Source organism: Ornithorhynchus anatinus, chromosome 2 (assembly GCF_004115215.2).
Source record: "Ornithorhynchus anatinus isolate Pmale09 chromosome 2, mOrnAna1.pri.v4, whole genome shotgun sequence".
NCBI lineage: Eukaryota > Metazoa > Chordata > Mammalia > Monotremata > Ornithorhynchidae > Ornithorhynchus > Ornithorhynchus anatinus.
Genome location: NC_041729.1, coordinates 155,223,306 through 155,250,301, shown reverse-complemented (window position 1 = coordinate 155,250,301; position 26,996 = coordinate 155,223,306). Strand labels below are relative to the sequence as shown.

The window sequence follows — 26,996 nt, the reverse complement described above, 5'->3', positions numbered from 1 at the left end:
TAGTATTTGGTATGCAATCAGGCACTGTATTAAGCACTGGGGTAGATACAAACTGATCAGGTTGGACACAGTCCACATCTCACATGGGGCTCACAGTCTTAATCGCCAGTTTACAGATGAGGTAACCGAGACACAGAGAAGTGAAGTGACTTGCCCAAGGCCAAACACAGGGGACAAGTGGCAGAGTCAGGATTAGAACCCAGTTCCTTCTGACTCCCAGGTCCATGGTCTTTCCAGTAAGCCATGCTATTTTTCATGTATTCTTTTCCAGTGCTCTGCATATAATCAGTGTTTAATAAATATTACTACCATTTTTGTGCTCTTCTCCCACCTTTCACTTCTGCTTTTCGAGGAACACTCACTCATCTTCATTTCTTCACAGTGAGCTGCCCACAAATTAGTCCCCAAGAGTTATCAGCCACTTGGGAGTTCCTCTCAAACTACTAAATTACTTCCTTGATTAGTTCATTTTTTTCTGCAGAATCAATAAATATTTGATAAGCACTTGTGTCAACTACTGTACTAAGCACTGGGGTAGATAAAAGAGAATCAGATTGGAAACAGACTGAGACGCAGCATGGCCTAATGGATAGAGTACAGGGTCTGGGAGACAGAAGGATCTGGGTTCTAATCCCAGCTCTCCCACTGTCTGCTGTGTGACCTTGGGTAAATCACTTCACTTCTCGGTGCCTCAATTACCTCATCTGTAAAATGGGAATTAAGTCTTGTAGCCCCGTATGGACAGGGACTGTGTCCAACCTGATTATCTGGTATCTACCCCAGAGCTTAAGGAAGCACTTTAAAAATACCATAAAAAAGTCCCTGTCTCAATTATACAGATGAGTAAATGGAGGCACAGAGAAGTTGAGTGACTTGCACAAGGTCACACAGCAGATGAATCACAGATCTAGGATTAGAACCCAGGTTCACTGACTCCCAGGCCTATGCTGCTTTAAATTAAGTGAACTGAGTGAATTCTCTGAAGAGAACAGTTAAGCACATTGTCATTGCTTTTTTTCAGACTTGGTATGTTCAAGGGTTTACTTCTGCTCTTTGGTGTAGAAATATGCCTGAAAACTGACTGCCCTTTGGCCTAATTAATCAAAGAATTTTGTTGTTGATTATGGGTTCACTCTATATGTAGACCTCCAGTAGATTCAGAATGATCAGATCACTACACGGGGCTCACAGTCTATTTTATTCCCATTTTACAGATGAGGAAATAGACCCGGCAAGGTTAAGGGACTTGTCCAAGGTCACACGGATGACTATGGGCAGAGCTGGGATTAGAACCCAGGTCTCCTGCCAACCAGCCTCATACCCTTTCCATTAATCCATGCTACAGTCTCTTTACCATATGACTTCAACCTCACTTGATCAGATCCTGCACCACTGACATAACCCCGGCCTGATGTCTCCCCCCATAGCTCTATTCCCACACACACACACCCAACTCAGTTCATTTCTGTTCGGATGCTAGAAAGGCAAATCTTCCTACTCACCAATAACACCACAGGAGGACCTTATCCATAGATGTGAGTGTGGCTGCAATAGACTAGTCGTTTCACAAACCCAGCCATATTTAGAATTATTAACCATTCAAGAAGCACAGGTTCAGATAGGCACAACAACAACCTCAAAGTTCCAGTTCAATTAAAGTCATTCCTTTCCAAAGGTGGTCCCTGCTTCCAACCTTGTATGACGTTCACCTTCATTGCATCCTTAAAGCATTCTCTCTGGATGAGACTGTAGGTGACTTCTGTCGTTTCCAAATTAAACTGCAACTCTTTGATTGGTTCAGCTGTAACTTGTTTCCCATTCTTCCTCCGCTTGAACAGGTAGAGCAAGGCTAATTGGCTGCTGGCTGTCATTAAAGTCCTGAATCCTGATAGTAATAATAATGACAATGATAATAATGGTAATAATAATAACAAGCATAATGACAATTGTTAAATGATTACTTTGTGCCAAGCATTGTACCAAACGCTGGTAAATACAATATAAGCAGTCCCCATACCACATGAGGCTTACAGGTCAAGAGGCAGAGAGAACAAATATAATAATAATAATAATGTTGGTATTTGTTAAGCGCTTACTATGTGCAGTGCACTGTTCTAAGCGCTGGGGTAGATACAGGGTAATCAGGTTGTCCCACGTGAGGCTCACAGTTAATCCCCATTTTACAGATGAGGTAACTGAGGCACAGAGAAGTGAAGTGACTTGCCCACAGTCACACAGCTGAGAAGTGACAGAGGCGGGATTGAATCTCCATTTTACAGATGAGGAAACCGAAGCACAGAGAAGTGAGCAGTATGGCCTAGTAGAAAGAGCATGGGCCTGGGAGTCATGAGGTCATGAGTTCTAATCCCAACTCCACCACTAGGCTTCTGTGTGACCTTGGGCAACTCACTTCACTTCTCTGTGTCTCAGTTACCTCATCTGTAAAATGGGGATTGAGACTGTGAGCCCCATGCAGGACAGGGACTGTGTACAACCTGAATATCTTTTATCTACTCCAGCACTAAGTACAGTGCGTGGCACAAAGTTAAATGCTTAACAAATACCATAAAAAAAGTTAAGTGACTTGCCCAAGGTCATTCAGCAGCCAAGTGGCAGAGCTGGGAACAGAACCCAGGATTTCCTGACTCCATGCTGTTTTCACTAAGCCATGCTGCTTTTTAATAGGAAGATGTCTTTCTTAGGCATTATTTAATTAGCAACTGCTTATAATACTTTTATTTACAGTCAGTTAAAACTGTTTATAACACTGTAGTAAACTGACCCATCCTAACAAGTGTGTTGCCTCCCTTTATTATTTCATCTGGAATGCACAAAACATTAAGGCCATTTTGAGTTCCGACCCATTTATCAGGAGAAGTCCTTCCAGATGAGCGATAAGTGGGTCCATTCCATTCATTCAATCGTATTTATTGAGCACTTACTGTGTGCAAACCACTGCCCTAAGCACTTGGGAGATTACAATATAATAATAGCAGACATATTCCCTGCTCACAGAGAGCTTACAGTCCAGAGGGGGAGAAAGACATTCATATAAACAAGTAAATAATATAAATAAATCCGCCCAAGAAGATGGGATGCAGCGGTGTGAGGCTCATGGAGAAGCATGAGGCTTGAGGGGAAATGCCCCAGAACCTCACCCTCCTCACCCCAAACATGACAGATTGCATTGTAGGATTGGCAGATGTCCCAAACCAAGCAGAGCCCAACTGCAGGAACCAATCTGAGGATGCAACTCATGAATCAGCTCCTTCAGATGGGTGGAGGATGCTCAGATAGGGGCTTCCAGGCACATCCTTAATCCAATGAAGCACTCCTTAAGCAATTAATCAGCACCCCTGTTGTATATCTTCAAAGCATTACTAAGGTCACATCTCCTCCAAGGGGCCTTCCCTGATTAAAACCTCTTTTCCCCTGTTCGTTCTCCCTCCTGGGTGGTCTGTGAATTTCAATCTGTGACCTTTGGACACTTGATATTCATCCCACTCCCAGCCATACAGCACTTATGAACATATCTTTAAATTATGTATTATAAATAACTTATTTATTCACATCAATGTCTGTCTCCCCCTCTCTACTGTACGTTTGTTATGGACAGGGAACATGTCCACTAATTCTGTTGTATTGTACTTTTCCAAGCACTGAGTAGAGTTCTCATAGTAAGCGCTCAGTTGTGATTGATGATTGAGTATACCTGTCTGATGCAGTAAGTGTTCAATATAGATTATTTATTATTCACAGGGATGTGTCCAACCCAATTTGCTTGTATCCACCCCAGCTCTTAGAACAGGGCCTGGCACATAGTAAGCACTTAACAAATAACACAATCGTTATTATTATAGGGCAGAGGGAATAGTTCTACAGAACTGTTCCAGGTTCTGGGTCCTTTCTGGGGAAGGATTCATGTCTCTTTTGGCTCTTTAAAACTGGGAACTCTCCCTGACAGGGTCAAGTGCCTAGGGGAATCCTAAACATGGAGCAAGGCCCATTGAGGCCGTCCTAACCAACCCGCTGCTCATCATGGCTGCTGAGGTACTGTGGACGAGCAACAGCACTGACCAAAAATTTAAATTCTTTTGTCATCAGTGCTGCCAGGAGGGCAGAACAATTTTTCCATCCTAACTAGCCATTTAAAGTCTGAAGAAAGTGTTTGCCTGCTACACTCCTAGAATCAGGGAGGGTATTTATTTATCTGTATTGATGTTTGTCTCCCCTCTTCTAGAATGTGAACTCACTGTGGGCAGGGAATATCACTGTTTTTATCGTTGCAATTACACTTTTCCACGCGCTTAGTACAGTATGCATGATGTAGTGGATAAAGAATGGGTCTGGGAGTCAGAAGGTCATGGATTCTAATCCTGGCTCCACCACCTGTAGGCTGTGTGACTTGGGCAAGTGCTTCACTTCTCTGGATCTCCGTTGCCTCATCTGTAAACCGGGGACTGAGACTGTGAGCCCCTCCTGGGACAGGGACTGTGTCCAACCCAGTTTGCTTGTAACAGTAATTACAGTACTTATTATTCAGTTCTATGTAGACTACTGAATAAAGGATGGTGTGCAAGAGGCTTAGGAAAATTTGAAATTCAGAAAAGATCAAATGATGCTTGTGCTCGGGCCATTAAGGCAGATTTCCAGATGGAGCAATTCTCCTTATAGCCACAAGGTGGCAGGGATGAGCTGCTTTGAGGCCCACTTCAACTGCTCCTACAAGAGGAGACTGTGCATTCATTCATTCAATCATATTTATTAATAATAATAATCATTCTGGTATTTATTAAGTGTTTACTATGTGCCAGGCACTGTACTAAGCGCTGGGGTGACTACAAGCAGTGTGGCTTAGTGAAAAGCAGCGTGACTTAGTGGAAAGAGTATGGGTTTGGGAGTCAGCGGTTGTGGGTTCCAATTCTGACTTCGCCACTTGTCAGCTGTGTGACTTTAGTCAAGTCACTTAACTTCTCTGTGCCTCAGTCTCCTCCTCTGTAAAATGGGGACTAAGACTGTGAGCCCCAAATGGGACAACCTGGTAACCTTGTATCTACCCCAGCACTCAGAACAGTGCTTGGCACATAGTAAGCACTTAACAAATACCATCATCATTATTATTACAAGCAAACTGGGTTGGACACAGTCCCTGTCCCAGGAGGGGCTCACAGTCTCAGTCCCCGGTTTACAGATGAGGCAACGGAGATCCAGAGAAGTGAAGTGACTTGCCCAAGTCACACAGCAGACAAGGGGTGGAGTACAACCCCTGAACTCATGACCTTCTGACTCCCAGACCCATTCTTTATCCACTACATCATGCATACGGTACTGAGCGCTTGGAAAAGTACAATGCAATAATAGACAGTGACATTCCCTGCCCACAGTGAGTTCACATTCGAGAAGAGGGCAGACAAACATCAATATAAATAAATCAATACCCTCCCTGATTCTAGGAGTGAAGCAGGTAAACACTTACTTCAGACTTTAAATGGCTAGTTAGGATGGAAAAATTGTTCTGTCCTCCTGGCAGCACTGATGACAAAAGAATCTAAATTTCTGGTCAATGTTGTTGCTCGGCCTCAGTACCTCAGCAGCCATGAAGAGCAGCGGGTTGGTTAGGACAGCCTCAATGGGCCTTGCTCCATGTTTAGAATTCCCCTAGGCACCTGACCCTGTCAGGGAGAGTTCCCAGTTTTAGAGAGCCAAAAGAGCCATGAATCCTGCCCCAGAAAGGATCCAGAACCTGGAAAAGTTCTGTAGAACTATCCCCTCTGCCCTATAATAATAACGATTGCATTATCTGTTAAGCGCTTATTACGCGCCAGACCCTGTTCTAAGCGCTGGGGTGGATACAAGCAAATTGGGTTGGACATATCCCTGTCCCATGTGGGGTTCACATTCTCAACCCTCATTTTACAGCATCGTATTAAGCGCTTGGGAACATAAAACACAACCATAAACAATGACATTCCCTTCCCACAATGAGCTTACAGTTTAGGAGAGGAGAGAGGCATCGATACAAATAAATAAAATTACAGATATGTAAATAAGTGCTATGGAGCTGGGAGGGAGGAAGAGCAAAGAGAGCAAGATGGGGTGATGCAGAAGGGAGTGGGAGATGAGGAAAAGTGGGACCTAGTCTGAGAAGGCCTCTTGGAGGAGATGTGCTTTCAATAAAGTTTTGAAGAGGGGAGAGTAATTGTCTGTCGGATTTGAGGAGGGAGGGCATTCCAGGCCAGAGGTAGGATATGGGCTAGGGATCGGAGGCAGGACAGGCGAGGTCAAGGCACATTGAGAAGGTTAGCGCTAGAGGAGCAAAGTGTGCAGGCTGGGTTGTAGATGGCGAGAAGTGAGGTGAAGTAGGAGGGAGCAAGGTGGTGGAGCCTTAAAGACAATGGTGAGAAGGTTAGGTTTAATGGGGAGATGGATGGGCAATCATTTGATGTGTTTGAGATGTGGAAGACATAGCCTGAATATGCATTTAGAAAAATGATCTAGGCAGCAAAGCGAAGCTCACTGTGAGCAGGGAATATGTCTGTTTATTGTCATATCGTACTCTCCCAAGCACTTAGTACAGCACTCTGCACACCGTAAGTGCTCAATAAATATGATTGAATGAATTAATGAATGAATAACTGGAGTGAGGAGAGCCTGAAGGCAAGGTGGTCAGTGAGGAGGCGGATGTGGTAGTTAAAGTGGGATATGATAAGCGATTGGACCAGCATGGTAGCAGATTGGACCAGCATGGTAGCAGTTGGGATGCAGAGGAGCAGACAGATTCTGGAGACAATATGAAGGAAGAACCAACAGGATTTGTTAGGAGAGGAGAAGGAGGTATGATATGATAATTGCTTGGACCAGCTTGATAACAGTTTGGATGGAGAGGAAGGAGAATATTCTGAAGAAGCTGTGGAGTGAGAATCAGCTTTCATGCACTCAATCCAGCTCTCCTTCAATCAATCAATCAGTGGAATTTATTGAGAGTTTACTGCTTTCGGAGCTTAGGAGCTTGGGAGAGTACAATACAACAGAATAGGCGGACGCAATCCCTGCCCATACCTTTTCTACCTAACCTCACTGATTCATTCATTCATTCATTCAATCTTATTTATTAAGCACTTACTGTATGCAAAGCACCGTACTAAGCACTTGGGAGAGTGCTGCTCTCCTACACTGATCTACTACAACCCATCCAGCACACACCACTTCTCCAACATGAAACTATTCTCCTCGCCTCGAACTCATCCATTTCGTTGATGACTCCTTGTCCACATTTTCCCTCTGGCCTGGAAGTCTCTTCCCCTTTAAATTTGACACTCCACCCACCCCCCTCATTCAAAGTCTTCCTAAAATCACATCTCCTCCAAGAAGCCTTTCCTGACCAAGCCCTACCCACCCTTTGCTTTTTCACTTGGCTATGTACTGCTTTAGAACTTTGATACTTACTCCAGCCCTATGATACTTAAGTAAAAATTCATATCCTCTACTATTTCCCTTATCCTAATCTATTTTAATGTCTTTTAAAATAGACGTTAAGCTAAATAGACTGTAAGTTCCTTGTGGGCAGGGATCCTGCCTACTAACTCATTAGTTTATGGAAGGAATGACTGACAAAATTTAGTAACTGACTTGAAGATGAGAGGGGAGTCAAGGATAATGCCAAAGTTGTGGCTTGAGACAGGAAGGATAGTGATGTTGTCTACAGTAATGAGAAAGTTTAGGGGAGGAGAGTTTGGGAGGGAAAATGAGAAGTTCAGTTATGGACATGTTGAGTTTAAGTTTATGGTGGGACATCCAAGTAGAGATGGCCTGAAGTCGGGAGGAAATATAAAGAGGTTGCAGCTGGAGATAGAGATTTGGGAAGCATCAGCATAGAGACGGTCATCGAAGCAAGATGAGATCCCCAAGGGAGTGAAAGTAGATGGAGAATAGAATGGGACCCAGAACTTAGTCTTGAGGAATCCCCAAGGTTAGTGGGTGAGAGTTAGAAGAGGAGCCTGTGAAAGAGGTGGAGAATGAGTGGTCAGAGATAGGAGGAAATCCAGGAGAGAAAGGTGTCAACGAAGCCAAGGTGGGATAATGATTCCAGGAGAAGGGGGTGGTTGACAATGTTCAAGGCAACTGAGCGGTTGAGGAGAATTAGGGTGGAGTAGAGACTATTGAATTTGACAAGAAGGAGGTCATTGGTGACCTGAGAGAGGGTCGTTTCCATGGAATAAAGTGGTGGGAGCAAGATGGCAGGGATTAAAAAAGGGAGCGGGAGAAGAGAAATGGAAATGGTGGGAGTAAAGAAGAAGGTCAGACAGGAGTGGGAAGAGGGAGATGGAGGGAGAAAGAGAAAGAGGAGGAAGTGGAGGAGAAAGAGGAGGAGGAGCTGCCAGGCTTGAGCAGTTTCAGTAGGCTGGATTAGCAGGCCTATTGAGAAGAGTGCACGACGGCCCGATTTTCTAGAAAAAAGTTCAGTCCAGGACTAGAAGCAAATTGCTGTATCATTATCTGAGAAATGAGTCAGGACCATTAATGTGAATGTGCATTCAGTACATTTTCTTAGCTTGACATCAGGTTTGCCAGCTGCAGATAGTCACTGTGACACCTTTAGGGTATAATTCAGCCTGGTGAAATTGGGACCAGTCACGCAAGTTAGGACAGGCCAAAAGGTATGTGGGGAAATTCAATTTTGGATGGTCAAAATCGTTCATGAAAAATTGCTAATGGTCCTGTTAGCCAGAACTGGAAGAAGAAGCAGCATGGCCCAGTGGATAGAACCCGGGCATAGGCGTCAGAAGGACCTGGGTTCTAATTCCTACTCTGACATTGTCTGCTGGGTGACCTTGGGCAAGTTACTTCACTTCTCTGAACCTCAGTTCTCTCATCTGGAAAATGTGAGCTCCATGTGGGACAGGCTCTGTGTCTAACCCAATTACCTTGTATCTACCCAGTGCTTAGTATAGTGCCTGGCACATAGTAAGGACTTATCAAATACCATTATTATTATTAAGATCCAAGTCAAGCCAGGATATCCTGGTGTCTGGGGGCTGGGACCAGGACATGGCTTTAGGACACTCGGACACATTGATGACTTTTCATTTAGAAAATGGGGATGAATTTAGGATCAAGTATCAGAGGAGTGGGTGGGGGCATTATAGGGGTGGGACTTTATGGGGCAAGGGAGAAATGAGGGAGAGACAGGCAAAGACAAAGCTAAAGAAGGGAAAACCTCCTATGAGCGCCTACCGTTCTCTATATCAAACAGATAATGATACTGATAATGATGATGGTATTTGTTAAGCACTTACTATGTGCCAAACTCTGTTCTAAGCACTGGGGTAGATACAAACTAATCAAGTTGGACACAGTTGTTGTCCTGCATGGGACTCCCACTCTTAATCCTTATTTTATAGATGAGGTAACTGAGGTGCAGAGAAGTGAAGGGACTTGTCCAAGGTCACAAAGCAGACAAGTGGCAGAGTTGGGATTAGAAACCTTCTGGCTCCCGGGCTCGGACTCCATTCACTGGATCATACTACTCCTAACCATCTCGACTTCTAGACTATAAGCCTGTTATGGTCAGGGAATGTGTCTATCAACTTTGTTGTACTGTACTTTCCCAAGTGCTTAATGCAGCGTTCTGCACCCAGTAAACTCTCAATAAATACCACTGATGATGATGATAATAATAAAGATGGTATTTGTTAAGCGCTTACTACATTCCAAGCACTGTTCTAAGCACCGAATGGTATTTGTTAAATGCTTACTTTTTGCCAAGAACTGCTCTAAACCCTGGGGTAGACACAAGTGAGATCAGATTGTCCCACGTGGGGCTCACAGTCTTAATCCCCATTTTCCAGATGAAGTAACTGAGGCACAGAGAAATGAAGTGACTTGCCCAAAGTCACACAGCTGACAAGTGGCGGAGTCAGGATTAGAACCCATGACCTCTGACTCCCAAGCCCGGGCTCTTTCCACTAAGCCACGCTGCTGATGACCATGGGCTATAAGGCACTCAATGAACTCTTTCCTTCCTACCTTACCCTCACTGCTCTCTGCTTATACACAACCCAGCCCTGTCTGTCTCCCTGCTGACCCCTGGCTCACATCCTCTCTCTCCCTGGAACATTTTTCCCCTTTATATCCAGTAGACCATCACTCTGCCTATCTCAGGCCCTGCTAATATCACACCTCCTCCAGGAAGTCTTCTCTCACTAACCTCTCACTTCCCCACTGTATTCTTCCTCCCTTCTGCATCACCTATGCATTTGAGTCTATATCCCTAAGTATTTTGAAATTCACCCCACTCCCAGTGCCAGAGCACTTACATACATATCCTTATTTATTCATTCATTCATTCATATTAATTGCATGCTTACTGTGTGCAGGGCACTGTACTAAGTGCTTGGAATGTACAGTGCATGGAATGTATAATTTGGGAACAGAGAGAGACAATCCCAGCTCAGCAACGGGCTCACAGTCTAAAATATTCTCTCATTCCCCCTATCTGTAAATTATTTAATCTCTCTCCCTATGTTATAAACTGCTTGTGGACAGGAATCACGTCTACCAACTCTATTACATTCTCCCAAGCACTTAGTACAGTGCTCTGCACAGAATGAGCGCTCAATACATAGCATTAATCGATCATTCTGCCATTAAGGTTAGCAAAATAATTGTGGTATGTGTTAGCACTTACTATGTGCCAGACACTGTACTAAGCACCAGAGTGGATACAAGCAAATCGGGTTGAACACAGTCCCTACCCCACATGGGGCTCAAAGTCTAACTGTTGGAGTTCCTCAAGGGTCAGTTCTTGGCCCTCTTCTGTTCTCCATATAGACTCACTCCCTCGGTGAACTCACCCGCTCTCACGGCTTCAACTATCGTCTCTACGCAGATGACACACAGATCTACATATCTGCCCCTGTCCTCTCCCCCTCCCTTCAGGCTCGTATCTCCTCCAGCCTCCAGGACATCTCTACCTGAATGTCTGCCTGCCACCTAAAACTCAACATGACCCAAACTGAGCTCCTCATCTTCCCTCCCAAGCCCTGTCCTCTTCCTGACTTTCCTATCACGGTGGATGGTACGACCATCCTTCCCGTCTCTCGGGCCCGCAACCTCGGTGTCATCTTCGACTCGGCTCTCTCGTTCACCCCACACATCCAATCCGTTACCAAAACCTGCCGCTCTCACCTTTATAATATCGACAAGATCCGCCCTTTCCTCTCCACCCAAACAGCAATCTTACTGCTACAGGCTCTCGTAATATCCCGGCTAGATTACTGTGTCAGCCTACTCTCTGTTCTCCCTTCCTCCTCTCTCTCCCCGCTCCAGTCTATTCTTCACTCCGCTGCCTGGCTCATCGTCCTGCAGGAACGCTCTGGGCCTGTCACTCCCCTTCTTAAAAACCTCCAGTGGTTGCCTATCGACCTCCGCACAAAACAAAAACGTCTCACTCTAGGCTTCAAGGCTCTCGGTCACCTTGCCCCTTCCTACCTCTCCTCCCTTCTCTCTTTCTAATGCCCACCCCGCACGCTCTGTTCCTCCGCCGCCCACCTCCTCACCGTCTCCCATTCTCGCCTATCCCGCCGTCAACCCCTGGGCCACATCCTCCCGCAGTCTTGGAAAGCTCTCCCTCCTCACCTCCGCCAAACTAATTCTCTTCCCCTCTTCAAAACCCTACTTAAAGCTCACCTCCTCCAAGAGGCCTTCCCCGACTGAGCTCCTCTTTTCCCTCTGCTCTCTCTACCCCCCTTCACCTCTCCACAGCTAAACCCTCTTCTCCCCCCTTTCCCTCTGCTCCTCCCCACTCCCGTCCCATCCCCTCAGCACTGTACTCATCCGCTCAACTGTATATATCTTCATTACCCTATTTATTTTGTTGAGATTTGATTCTATTTATTTGCTATTGTTTTAATGATATGTTCTTCCCCTTGATTCTATTTATTGCCATTGTTCTTGTCTGTCTGTAAGCCCGTCAAAGGGCAGGGACTGTATCTGTTACCGATTTGTACATTCCAAGCGCTTAGTACAGTGCTCTGCACATAGTAAGTGCTCAAAAAATATTATTGAATGAATGAACCCCCATTAGAAATGAGGTAACTGAGGCACAGAGAAGTGATTTGCCCAAATTTCCACAACAACATGGCAGAGCTGGGATTTGAACTCAGAACCTTCTGCCTCCCTGGCCTGTACTCTATTCACTAGGCCAGGCTGCTTCTCATATGTGTGAGTATGTGTGAGGTCTGCTGTTAAGGTCAGAATCATTAAGAGAAGCAACTGCAGGAACAAGAAACTAATGTAGGATAGAGCCATTAACTCTGGCCCTTTCTGGATGTAAGCCCATCAATGGGCAGGGATTGTCTCTACCTGTTGCCGAATTGTACATTCCAAGCGCTTAGTACAGTGCTCTGCACATAGTAAGCGCTCAATAAATACTATTGAATGAATAAATGAATGAATGAATGAATATTTCCTTGCCTCTGCTAGCTATGATGAAGACATATTGCTAGAAATACCTGGCATCATTCCTGTTCTCTTGTTCTTTTTCTGGTCATGGTCAGTAATGATTATAATAATTGTGGTATTTGTTAATCACTTACTATGTGCCAGGCACTGTACTAAGTGCTGTGGTGGATATGAGCAAATTTGTTTGGACATAGTCCCTGCCCTGCATGGGGCTCACAGTCTTTATCGCCATTTTATAGATGAGGTAAATGAGACCCAGAGAAGTGAAATGAGTTGACCAAGGCCACAGAGTTGACAAGGGGCAGAGCCTGGATTAGAACCCATGACCTTCTGATTCCCAGGCTCTTCGTCTGTCCATTAGGCTATGTTCTTTCTCATGGACATAATAATAATAATGTTGGTATTTGTTAAGTGTTTACTACGTGCCAAGCACTGTTCTAAGGGCTGGGTAGATACAAAGTCATCAGGTTGTCCCACGTAGGGCTCACAGTCTTCGTCTCCATTTTACAGATGAGGGAACTGAGGCAAAGAGAAGTTAAGTGACTTGCCCAAGGTCACACAGCTGACAAGCGGAGGAGTAGGGATTAGAACCCATGACCTGACCCTGACCCACAGCAGCAACTGCCACTTGTATCAAGAATGCTCAACAAAAGTGCCATTTTGAATCTTCTTCAGGAGGTGGTATTCTACTTTTCCCTTGAATACTCACCATAGGGTCAGATACAGGTGTTTGGCATGGGTGGGAGATTAGAATTTTGGCACACAAGGGAATTTTGAATTTGAATTGTTGTGGAAGGAACTGGCGCGTGCTTCTAGTTCCAGTGACATCATTTCCAGAGGAGGGGGTTGGATTAGGGTTAGAGTCTTAGGGTTGAGTGTAGGGCTGTGATGGTGAGCTCTGTTGCATGACAGGGGCTGGTGTCCCAAAAAATCATTCACTGCCCAGACTTCTATCTCAATTCAAGAGGCCCCGACTGGCTGCTCCTCAGGAGATGTTAGGGCTACTGGCTGGACTGATGTCTCTGGGACTCCTCACAGGCACTTCCTTAATTGTCCTCTGCTGGACGATGAACTTCTCTCATTAGTGACCCAGATGGAATGGGAGGAGGAGGCCGGATCCAAGCCCAAGGAGCAGCAGATTACTTCAGACAGATCGTCACCTCAGAGTCCCGCGGAGCCCAAGTCACCAACCAGGCCTACGTGGCTCCCACCTTCCTCAAGGGGGGCCTCAAACTCATCGCTTGACAACGTGCTCTTTACCCCACCTCCGGCTGTCGGTCCTACGACGATTGCTGACAGCCACTGAGCCACAGCGCTTTGGACAATCCAGACTCCGCTCCTACCCACCAGCCCCCTTCAGCCTCTGGCTACCAAATCGCAGTTCCAGCACTCTGGTTCCATCGTGATTCAGGAGCGCCACAACTTCCCTCACAGAAAATTTCCAGAGCCCCTCACAAAATCACTCCAGATGGAAGATGACAGCGCCAAGCCCGCGGCAGAAGCCACTCCCACAGCCCAGCAGGTACCCACACAGGGACGTGGCAGTGGGGGACGTGCTGGAGCGGGGTTTGCCAATGGCAACGGGTCCTGACTCCAGGAGGTGGTTCCCATGGGTGACAAGTTCATCAGAGTGAGCGCTAGGCAGTTTAGAATCGCCTCCGACCTCCTCCATCCTACCGAGGCTGAGAAACTACAGGGTGGTTTCAGAATCGAGACCCGCCCCGTGGCACTTTGATTTCAACCGTTTCTCATTCATTTAATCGTATTTATTGAGCACTTACTGACTTCAGAGCACCGTACTAAGCACTGGGGAGAGTACAGTATAACAATGAACAGACAACTTCCCTGCCCACAATGAGCTTCATGCCACATAGTAATAATAATAATAATAACAATAATTGAACTAAACACTGGGGTAGATACAAGATAAGCAGGTCCCACATGGGGCACTCATTCTAAGTAGGATGGAGAACAGGTTTTGAATCCCCATTTTGCAGGTGAGGGAAACTGAGGCACAAAGAGGTCAAGTGTCTTGCCCAAGGTCATAGAGTAGGTTAGGGGCAGCGTTGGGATTAGAAGCCAGGTCCCCCGACTCTCAGGCTGTGCTCTTTCCACTGGGCCATGCTGCTTCCCCACCCACTTCTACATCAAACAGAAATTCCTCACCGTAGGCTTTAAAGCACTTTAAAGCACTAATAATAATAATGTTGGTATTTGTTAAGCGCTTACTATGTGCCAAGCACTGTTCTAAGCCCTGGGGTAGACACAGGGGAATCAGGTTGTCCCACGTGGGTTTCACAATCTTAATCCCCATTTTACAGATGAGAGAACTGAGGCACAGAGAAGTTAAGTGACTTGCCCACAGTCACACAGCTGACAAGTGGCAGAGCTGGGATTTGAATTCATAAGCCCTGACTCCAAAGCCCGTGCTCTTTCCACTGAGCCACGCTGCTTCTCGAGCACTACCCCCTCCTACCTTACCTCAGTGATTTCCAATACAACCCAGCCCACATACTTCACTCCTCTAATGCCAACCTACTCACTGTACCTCGATTTCATCTATCTCATCATTAATAATGATAATGTTGGTATTTGTTAAGCGCTTACTATGTGCCGAGCATTGTTCTACTGTTCTGTGTAGATACAGGGTAATCAAGTCGTCCCACGTGAGGCTCACAGTTAATCCCCATTTTACAGATGAGGTAACTGAGGGACAGAGAAGTTAAGTGACTCGCCCACAGTCACACAGCTGACAAGTGGCAGAGCTGGGATTCGAACCCATGACCTCTGACTCCCAAGCACGGGCTCTTTCCACTGAGCCAAGCTGCATCATTGACCTCTTGCCCACATTTTGCCTCTGGCCTGGAACACCTTCCCTCTTCATATCCAACAGACAAACACTCACTTTCCCCACCTTCAAAGCCTTAATGAAGGCACATCTCCTCCAGGAGACATTCCCTGACTAAACCCTCATTTCCTTTTCTCTCACTCCTTTCTGTGTCGCCCTCACACTTGGATTTCCACTCTTTATTTACCTGCCCTCCAGCCCCACAGCATTTAGGTACAAAGACATAATCTATTTATTCACATAAATGTCTGTTTCCCTTGTGGGCAGGGAATGGGTCTGTTATGCTGTACTCTCTCAAGCAATTTGTACAGATCTCTGCACACAGTAAACACTCAATAAATATGATTGATTGCTTCTAAGTATTGAATCCCCACTTGGCTCTAAATGACATGCAATACTTTTGTCAATTAGTTCATAGCATTACACATTATGGCACTTGTTGAGTTCTTACTTATGTGCCAAGCACTGTTCTAAGCCCTGGGGTAGATACAAGTTAATCAGATAGAATACAGTCCGTGTTCCACATTCATTCATTCATTCATTCATTCAATAATATTTATTGAGCGCTTACTATGTGCAGAGCACTGTACTAAGCGTTTGGAATGTACAAATCGGTAACAGATAGAGAGTCCCTGCCCTTTGACCGGTTTACAGTCTAATCGGAGGCTCACGCTCTTAATCCCCATTTTACAGATGAGGTAATGGAGGCCCAGAGATGTGAAGTGATTTGCCCAAAGTCACACAGCAGACACATGGCAGAACTGAGATTAGAACCCAGGTCCTTCTGACTCCCAGGCCCTTGCTCTATTCACTAAGCCACACTGCTTTCCTAATGAATGCTTTATACATGAAGAGAATAACAGTCTAGATCAATAATCTGTTGATCAAAGAAGCATCCAACCAGCTGGGCGGCACCCAAGTAGTCAGTTTTTCCCTCACTGGAGCCATGTGCTTGTTTATGGAAGAGTCTTTATCTACTCAGGGAAGCCAATCCTATCTATTTGAATGAAATACGTTTTTTCTAAGTGAAGACAATTATTCTCTTTCTCTGCCAAGAGCAAATGGCTTTGGAAATCCTGGTAGTTGTTGCTGAACAAATATCTGGGAGCAATCTCAAAGGAAACATTCAAAGGGTTGCAGAGAGAAGAGGACAATATTTGAGAAATGATTTTAATGCTTTTTAAGTAAAATTAATAACATTCCAACAAAAGTACAGCGCAATGTAAGCGAGTTTTTCCTCAGTGCTTTCAATTGTATTTATTGAGCACATTGCATGGAAAGCACTGTACTAAGCTCTTAAGAGAGTACAATATAACAACAAACAGGCAAAATCCCTGCCCACAATGAGTTTATGCATTCCAAATTTCCCCTTAAATCCCCTTTTTTATTCATAGTTGGTGTTATAGTTAGTGTAAAAGTTAATTTGAATTTACTTTCTTAGAAGAGTAAAAACAATAGTCATGGTATTAGTTAAGTGCTCCCATTACCCCAACCATTTATTTATTTGAATATCTGTCTCCAATACTAGATTGTAAGCTCTCTGTGGGCAGGGCATGTGTCTATGAACCCTACTGTATTGTTCTCTCCCAAACACCTTGTACAGTGCTCAGCACATACAATAATCATTCATTGAATACCACCGATTGATTGATTGATTGATTATAATCTCCCAATGGGCAGGGATCACATCTACCTCTATTTTATTGTACTCTCCCAAGAGCATAGTACTGTGCTCTGCTCCCCATAATAATTCAACAAATATCATAGATTGATCGATTAATTATTCATTTATATTAATGTTGTTAGCTCATTATGGGCAGGGAATGTGTCTTGTATCTACCCTAGCACTTAGTACAGTGATTGGCACATCTTGCTTTGTCTTACGCGGTCGAGTCGTCTGCGACCCATAGCGACGCCATGGACGCGTCTCTCCCAGAACGCACCACTTCCATCTGCAATCGTTCTGGTAGTATATCCATAGAGTTTTCTTGGTAAAAATCCGGAATCAGTTTACCACTGCCTCTTTCCGCACAGTAAACCTGAGTCTCCACCCTCGACTCTCTCCCATGCCTCTGCTGCCTCAAGTTCTTAGTAGAGTGCTCTGCACACAGTAAGTGCTCAATAAATATGATTGAATGAATGAATGCTGCCCAGTGCAGGTGAGTTTTGACTTGTAGCAGATTACCTTCCACTGGCTAGCCGTTGCCCAAGCTAGGCATGGAATGGGTAGGCCTCTGCATGACTCACGCTTCCGTAGTCGAGACTGGTAAAGTACTGGAAACTCTCCAGGTGCCACCCTGAGATGGGAGCTTAGCACATAGTAAGTGCTTAACAAATATTATTATCATCATTAATATTATTTTATTGCTACACAAGGAGCACAAGGAGCTCCCAGAATAGAGGGGGACACCGACATTAAAATTAATTTATGACAGGGGATATGGCATCAGCGTTATCATCTTCTAATACAAATAACTCCCCTATCCCTAACCCTAAATAGAACTAGTTGGTAGGTGTAGATGAGAAGCAGGGTGGCTTAGAGGCAAGAGCACGGGCTTGGGAATCAGAGGACGTGGGTTCTAATCCTGGCTCCATTTGTCTACTGTGTGTCCTTGGGCAAGCCACTTAACTTCTCTGTGCATCAGTTACCTCACCTGTAAAATGGGGATAAAGACTGTGAGCCCCACGTGGGACAACTCAATTAACTTGTATCTGCCCCAGAGCTTAGAACAGTGCTTGGCACATATTAAGCACTTAACAAATGCCATAATAATAATAACAATCACTAGGATGGAACCAGTTTCCCTTAGCCCTAAGAAACTTGGGACTGAAGACCGAAAACTTTGATCAATCAGTCAATTCACCCATTTTATTTACTGAGTACTTAGTTTGTGCAGAGTCCAGGTTCCCAGCCTACAGTGAGTTTACAGTCTAGAGGGGGAGACAGACAGTAATATAAATAAATACATAAATTACAACTATGTACATAAGTGGTATGGGGACTAACACAAGCAAACTGTTGGGATTGATTTAGTTTGTGCCCACCTGCAAAGTGAAATTACTTAAGAGCAAAAAATTCCCACCATATCCTTGATTCTTCCGGTAAATCAAAGGCTTCACTTGTCCAAAGTATAAATCACCTGGAAGTTTCCATTAACCTCCGGGGATTTGAATTACTAACCAAAAAATCTGTAGCATCCTGTCAGATCAGCTAGACTAAAAACTGCTTGAGAGCTGGGTTCATATGTAGCGACTCCTAGTATATACCCCCATGTACTCAGAATAGTGCTTTTCAGTCAATCAATCCATCAGTGGTGTTAATTGACTGCATACTGTGTGCACAACCTTGTACTAAGTGCTTGGGAGAGTACAGTACAGTAGAGCTGATAAATCCCTGACCACAAGGAGCTTAAAGTATATGGTGATAAACGAGAGTAAAAAATTACCGAGTGGGGAAATGGCACATTGTGAGTGATTGATTGATTGATTTGTCAGCTGACTTTTAATGAATGATCAAATGTGTGGCTTCCATTTGTCAGGCCTCCTCCTCACTCACTGCCTTCAGCTTTTCCTAGAAAACAAAAAAGGCATAAACCAACCCTCAGAGTTTTGCTCTGTCCCTTTAAATCCAAGATGGACCTTGTTCCAGTTTCCTAGAAGGAAGACTATTCCAAGGTTCAGCTCAGCAGGAGGCAAATGACAACTTTGTTTCAGGTCTGAGAAGCTCAGAAGCAGGTTTAGGCTGGTCTTGGGGGCTCCAATCAATCAGTGGCTTCCTGCATTCAGCGCACTGTGCCAAAGGCTTGGAAGGGGACGATAGAGTTAGAAGATGTGAATGGAACACAATACTAAGCACTTGGAGGAGTATGATAGAGTTGGCAGACAATAATAATAATAATAATAATGGCATTTGTTAAGCGCTTACTATGTGTCGAACACTGTTCTAAGCCCTGGGGTAGATACAAGGTAATAAGATTGTCTTAAGTGGGGCTCACAGTCTTAACCCCCATTTTATAGATGAGGTAACTAAAGTCACACGGCTGATCAGTGGCGGAGCTGGGATTAGAACCCACGGCCTCTGACTCCCAAGCCTGGACTCTTTCCACTATGCCTCGCTGCTTCTCTAGAACACTACACTACACACTTGAGGAGTAGCCTGGCCCAGAGAAAAGAGCATGGGTCGGAGAGTCAGAGGACATGAGTTCTTTTCCTGCCTCTGCCAGTTGCCTGCTGTGTCACCTTAGGCAAGTCACTTAACTTGCCCAGGTTGGGAAGCAGCATGGTGTAGTGGAAAGAGCACAGGATTGGGAGTCAGAAGATCGTGGGGTTCTAATCCCGGCTCCTCCACTTGTCTGCTTATGATCTTGGGCAAATCACTTCACTTCTCTCTGTACCTCAGTTACTTCATCTGTAAAATGGGGATTGAGAATGTGAGCCTCCTGCGGGACAGGGACTGTGTCCAACCGATTTGCTTTCATCCACCCCAGCGCTTAGTAGACAGCCTGGCACACAATAAACCCTTAACAAATAGGGATTGTCTCTGTTGCCAAATTGCACTTTCCAAGTGCTTAGTACAGTGGTCTGCAAACAGTAAGCGCTCAAAAAATACAATTCAATGAATGAACTACCACAATTAATTAACTTCTCTGTGTCTCACATTCCTCATATGTTAAAAGGGGATTCAATGACCATTTTCCCTCTTCTTAGGCTGTGAGCCCAATTTGGGACAGGGACTGTGTATGACCTGATTAACTTGTATCGACCCCAGCTCTTAGGACAGGGCTTGACACAGTGTTAGCATTTAACAAATACTATCAAAATAATCATAACAAATATAGAATAGACTCTGTAGTCATAGCCCTGCCCTCTAGGAGCTGCCAGTCTCAGGGAGCAGACAGAGCCAAGCCAGCAACCAGGGCTGTCTCATGTCACGAGTGCTACATTTTCATTTTGAGTGTGAAGATGACAAGAGGATGAGACTTCTGGAGGATGGAGTTAACAGATGGAGCTTGGAGCAAAAACTCCTCACTATTGGCTTCAAAGGTCTCCAACACCTTGCCCCTTCTTACCTCACCTCCCTTCTTTCCTTCTATAGCTCAGCCCGCACACTCCAGTCCTCTGGTGCTACTGACCTTCTCACTGTGCCTCATTTTTGCCTGTCCTGCTGTCAACCCCTGGCCCACATCCTACCTCTGTCCTGGAATGCCCTCCCTCCTCACATCCGCCAAACTAGCACACTTCCCCCATTAAAGCCCTACTAAAAGCTCACCCAGACTAAACCCCCTTTTCCTCTGCTCCTCCTCCCCTCCCCATCGCTCCAACTCCCTCCCTCTGCTCTATCCCCTCCCTGCCCCATAGCACTTATATACTTTATAAATGTACATATTTATTATTCTATTTATTTTATTAATTATGTGTATATATCTGTAAGTCTATTGATTTATATTGATGTTATTGATGCTTGTGTACTTGCTTTGTTTGGTTTCACTGTCTGTTCCCCCCTTCTCGACTGTGAGCCTATTGCTGGGTAGGGATTGTCTCTGTTACTGAATTGTACTTTCCAAGCGCTTATTACAGTAGTCCGCAGACGGTAAGTGCTCAATAAATACAAATGAATGATTGCATGAATGAATGAGATGATGTTTTAAAAGGAAGCAGCCCCAGTTTCATATCTTTTCAGTCCTGGGGAAATCTCTGCCCTTCTTCGCACTGTTCATGTGCTCTGAGGTCATTTAGGGGCCTATGATACACAAGACAGGGACAAAATAATATATGCCTCGCTCTTCAAATCCGACAAACAATTATTCTCCCCCTCCTTTGAAGTCTTATCGAAGGCACATCTCCTCCAAGAGGACTTTCCTAAGGCCTCCTTTCCTCCTCTCCCACCCCCTTCAGTGTCGCTCTGACTTGCTCCCTTTATTCCTTCCCCCCCCCCCCCAGCCTCCGGCATTTTATGTACATAACTGTCATTTATTTATTTGTATTAATGTTTCTCTTCCCCTCTAGAACTGTAAGTTGTTGGCACAGGGCTTGTGTCTGCTTACTGTTATATAGTACTCTCGCAAGCGTTTAGTTACAGTGCTTTGCACACTGGAAGCAAGCACTCAATAAATACGATTGCATGAATGATGCATATATAATATATACATTCATGGATATTGTATTCAAATCACTACACATAGTGACTACTATTGAGAGCATTACTGTGTGCACAACTATGTTACTATAGTTATAGTTATAGCTATATATGTATAGAGAAGAAAATAGGTGGCTTCGCACCGTAGTCCCTTTCGTTCCCATGGAATTAGGAGCCTACCCAACCAACTCTGTTGAGAGATGAAAGAAGGGAACAGAAATTCAACAGAGGGCAGCACCGAGTTTTCTCTAAAGTAATCGCCTTATTTGTTAAGTACTCACTATGTGCCAAGCATTGGAGAAGACACATTGAGGCCATATCAGGCACCAGTCTCTGCTCCGCCTGGGAGCTCACTATTTTAGGGAGGAAGGAAAAACAAGTATTTAATCCTTCTTTTATAGATGAGGAAACTGAAGCACAGAACAGCCCAAATGACTCGCCCAAATTCACACAGCAAGCAAAAGGCAGAGCTGGGATTAGAATCCAGGTCTCCTAGCTCTCCGGTATGGTGCTTCTTCACTAGGCCATACTGTTTTTCTATTCAGCCTTACAGTAATTTGCTTCAATCATGGTAATGAACTTTAAAAAACAATAATGGGTATACATTAAGAAGTATAGTCCTCCCGTCACCTCAATTTAACATGTCCAAAACGGAGGTCCTATCTTCCCACCCAAACCCTGTTCTCCCCGTCACTTTCCCGTCACTGTTGACGGCACCTCCATCCTTCCCCGTATCACAAGCCGTAACCTTCCCGTATCACAAGCCCGTAACCTTGGCGTCATCCTTGACTCCTCTCTCTCATTCAGCCCAAGTATCTAATCCATCACCAAATCCTCAGTCTCACCTTCACAATGTCCTGAAATCCACCCTTTCCTGTCCATCCAAACTGCTAACACGTTAATACAATCATTTATATCCTATCCCACCTAGATTACTGCATCACCCTCCTTCCTGACCCTTCCGTGACAATTCCTGCCACACCTCCCCTTAGATTGTAAACCCCTGGAGGACCTGGGACTAAGGTTTTTCTAATAATAATATTGATAATATCCATATTTGTTAGGGCTTACTACGTTCTAGGCACTGTACTAAGTGCTGGGTTCGGTGCACAATAATTCAGGTTGAGCCAGCATAGGGCTCACATTTCTTATTTTACAGATGAAGGAATTGAGGCACAGAGAAGTGAAGTGACTTGCCTAAGGTCACACAGCAGGTAATTGGCGGAGCCAGGATAAGGATCCATGATCTTCTGACTCCCAGGCCCACGTTCTATCCACTACCCCATGCTGCTTCTATTCAAATAAAGTCATCATTCACTTCATCGTGCATCATGGGTGGGTGCCGAGCACTGTACTAAGCACTTGGGAAAGTTGAATACAATAGAGAGGCTAGACATGATCCCTGCCTTCATGGAGTTTAGAAACTGGAGGGGATGGCAGACATTACAAGAAATTTCAGATGGATAGGTTCCCTAAGTGCCGTGGGGCTGCAGATGGGGAGAATATTCATTCATTCAATAGTATTTATTGAGCGCTTACTATGTGTAGAGCACTGTACTAAGCGCTTGGGATGAACAAGTCGGCAACAGATAGAGACAGTCCCTGCCGTTTGACGGGCTTACAGTCTAATCGGGGAGAATATCCAACAGCTAAAGGGGTACATACCCAAGTGCTTAGTTGAGGCAGAAGGAAGGGCATATAAGAGAACAGAGGGAAGGCCTCCTTTGGGAGATACAATTTTAGTCATGTCCTAAAGAATTAGATTTTCTGTTTCCAGGGTCCAGCTGGAGCAGAAATGAATTAACTGATCAGCCAACGTTTATTTAATTTAGTCAGAGCAATGGAGAAATCAAACAAGATAAGCACATCCTGGTAAATGGTTACTGGCTTAAATGATGAGAAAACATGAAAACATACTCTCCGGAGATAAACGGACAATAACCAACTCCTTCCTGTCTGAAGTGCAGTACTACAAAGTGGTCCAGATAAGCAGAGAAAAAGTATATAACGCAATATAAATATGTCCCCTGCACAGGCCATTGAGAAGAATACCACAATTATTATAAGCCCTACTGAGAGCTCACCTCCTTCAAGAGGCCTTCCCAGACTGAGCTTCCCCTTTTCCCCCTGCTCCCTCTGCTCCCTCTCTGCTCCCCCTCCACCCTCTGCTCCCTCCCCATTACCCTCTTCACGTCCCCTCAGCTAAGCCGCCTTTCCCTCTGCTCCTCCCTCTCTCCCCTCAGCACTGTGCTCATTTGTATATATTTTTATTACCCTATTTATTTTGTTAATGAGGTGTACATCCCCTTGATTCTATTTATTGTGATTATGTTGTCTCGTTTTTGTCCGTCTGTCTTCCCCGATTAGACTGTAAGCCGTCATTGAGCAGGGATTGTCTCTATCTGTTGCCGAATTGTACATTCCAAGCACTTAGTACAGTGCTCTGCACATAGTAAGTGCTCAATAAATACTACTGTATAGAAATGATCTTCCCTTCAGCCCCAGGATCTGACTCTTCCACCATTACGCTCTCACGTGATTACCACAGTACTCTGCACACACTCTGCATAATTGATGCTATTTGTTTATCACTGATTTTGATTGACTAATTAATAAGCCTGGTTCAACAGGCTCACACTCAGTTTCTCCCCACCTAAAATATACATGCAGTACACAAATTCCCCTTCTTCTGGGGCCAGGAGAAGACATTCTGTCTGTTGAAAATACAGACACAGAAAATAGGCCCTTTTTTTTCCTGTTCCCGTTCATGTGCCCAAAAAAGCCTGTGCACGGAGGAGAGTCATAAAAGCTGCAGTCAAATGCTGCACATAGCAGCATGTAAGCAAAGATATGAAAGATCAGTGGCATTCATTTAGCTCTTACTGAAAACAGAGCTCTCTACCAAGTGCTGGGGAGAGCACAGTAGAGTAGGTAATCAATCAACCAATCATATTTATTAAGTGCTTACTATGTGCAGAGCACTGCACTAAGCACTTAGGAGAGTGCAGCACAACTCTATAACAGGTACATTCCCTGTTCCCAGTGAGCTGTTGCTGTTGCTGTTTCCCAGTTATTCTCAGCTCTCCCATGGGGTTTTTCCTTCATTCTATCTTTAAAACATATATCCAATAGTCATTTTTTCAGTCCCCTCTGTTCAGCTCACTAAGCAGCTAAGTCGCTTTTTGAGTATCTTCGTGGCATCCATTTTGCTCTTTGCCTCCCAGCCAGGCAGGGTATTCATTCATTCATTCAATAGTATTTATTGAGCGCTTACTATGTGCAGAGCACTGTACTAAGCGCTTGGGATGAACAAGTCGGCAACAGATAGAGACAGTCCCTGCCATTTGACGGGCTTACAGTCTAATCGGGGGAGACGGACAGACGAGAACAATGGCAATAAACAGAGTCGAGGGGAAGAACATCTCGTAAAAACAATGGCGACTAAATAGAATCAAGGCGATGTACAATTCATTAACAAAATAAATAGGGTAACGAAAATATATACAGTTGAGCGGACGGGTACGGTGCTGTGGGGATGGGAAGGGAGAGGTGGAGGAGCAGAGGGAAAAGGGGAAAATGAGGGTTTAGCTGCGGAGAGGTAAAGGGGGGATGGCAAAGGAAGTAGAGGGAGAAGAGGAGCTCAGTCTGGGAACGCCTCTTGGAGGAGGTGAGTTTTAAGTAGGGTTTTGAAGAGGGAAAGAGAATCGGTTTGGCGGAGGTGAGGAGGGAGGGCGTTCCGGGACCGCGGGAGGACGTGACCCAGGGGTCGACGGCGGGATAGGCGAGACCGAGGGACGGTGAGGAGGTGGGCGGCGGAGGAGCAGAGCGTGCGGGGTGGGCGGTAGAAAGAGAGAAGGGAGGAGAGGTAGGAAGGGGCAAGGTGATGGAGAGCCTCGAAGCCTAGAGTGAGGAGTTTTTGTTTGGAGCGGAGGTCGATAGGCAACCACTGGAGTTGTTTGAGAAGGGGAGTGACATGCCCAGATCGTTTCTGCAGGAAGATGAGCCGGGCAGCGGAGTGAAGAATAGACCGGAGCGGGGCGAGAGAGGAGGAAGGGAGGTCAGAGAGAAGGCTGACACAGTAGTCTAGCCGGGATATAACGAGAGCCCGTAACAGTAAGGTAGCCGTTTGGGTGGAGAGGAAAGGGCGGATCTTGGCGATATTGTAGAGGTGAAACCGGCAGGTCTTGGTAACGGATAGGATGTGTGGGGTGAACGAGAGAGACGAGACTATGTGAAACAGTATTCCATAAGATTGTTGCATTCTACTCTCCCAAATGCAAAATACAATGCTCAGCACACAGTAAGCACTCAAAAAATACAATTGAATCATCATCATAATAATAATGATAATGGTATTTGTTAAGCACTTACTATGTGCCGGGAACTGTGCTAAGCACTGGGGTGGATACAAACAAATCAGGTTGGACACAGTGCCTGTCCCACGTGAGGTTCACAGTCTCAATCCCCATTTTACAGTTGAGGGAACTGAGGCACAGAGAAGTGAAACTGCTTGCCCAAGATCACACAAGAGACAAGTGTGGTGAGCCAGGGATACAACCCATGATCTCCTGACTCCCAGACCCGTGCTCTATCCATTATGCCATGCTGCTTGAATGAATGAATACATTTAGGCCTCACAATCCTGCAGACTGTTCTGGACACCACAGCTGCTCTAGGATCGTTCTGAACCTGATTTCTTTGTTGACAACATGTTCCATTTAGCAGTCTCACATCAAACAGTCTGGTTTTCTTGAATTGATTTTCTTCTTCCTGGCCAATCAATCTTGTTTCTAATCCCAGCTTTCCCAGTTGCCTGTTGTTTCATCTTGGGCGAGTCACGTCACTTCTCTGTGCTTCAGTTTCCTCATCTTTTAATGGGGATTCAATGCTTGTTCTCCCTGCTACTTAGACTGTGAACTCATGTGGGGCAGGGACTGTGTCTGACCTAATTAACTTGCATCTACCCTGGCACTTAGAACAGTGTTTGACACATACCAAGCACATAAGAAATACAATAATAATGCAATGATTATGTTGCCAACGTAGCAGAATTTGGTGCCATCCTTCAAATCTATAGAGATACTGGATTTCAAGGGGCCTTTGTTGGATGTGAGTCAGTACCTAATGTTAGTCTTCTTTTTGCCAACTGTTAGTTCATATTGTTGTTAGGATTCAGTAAAGTTATTTACAGTTACTTCCAGACTTTCTTGCTTGTGTGCTGCCATAGCAGAATTATCAGTGCAGGGTAGCTTCTTATGAAGTATCAGTGATTCATTCAGCCTGCTGAGAAGGAAAACTTTCCTTCAGAATCAGAACTGTATTCTCTCATCAGCTTCCTGATTCCTTGCTGGCTATGCAAACACAGTTGTATAGGCTAAACACAACTAGACCCAGTGACCAAACTCTGCTATCCATTGGGATTGGAAGAGGATCAGAGGATCAGAGGATCTTTATGTCTGACAAGTCAGCCACATCATCATGGAGTAACCTGAGGAATTTGATAAATTTCTCAGTGCTGCCAAGCTGGTTTTAGCAGATGCCAGAGCCTGG

At 45.0% G+C, this 26,996-nt stretch overlaps 1 protein-coding gene and 1 long non-coding RNA gene across 2 annotated transcripts in view; one reads left to right on the top strand and one right to left on the bottom strand.

The window, feature by feature from the left end:
* Positions 1-1,576: 1,576 nt before the first annotated feature.
* LOC120639065 lies at positions 1,577-13,219 on the bottom strand. The gene is made up of 2 exons (XR_005661241.1): positions 13,172-13,219; positions 1,577-1,885 (listed from the first exon to the last, which is right to left on the bottom strand). It is a non-coding gene; the product is annotated as an uncharacterized LOC120639065 (long non-coding RNA).
* Positions 13,220-13,374: 155 nt separating this feature from the next.
* Positions 13,375-26,996, top strand: part of SLC38A4 (solute carrier family 38 member 4) — a 175,246-nt gene continuing 161,624 nt past the window's right edge. Inside the window, exon 1 of the mRNA XM_029057880.1 lies at positions 13,375-13,984. Within this exon, the coding sequence (XP_028913713.1) occupies positions 13,931-13,984 (54 nt within the window). The 5' untranslated portion in view covers positions 13,375-13,930. The remainder of the gene's footprint in view (positions 13,985-26,996) is intronic.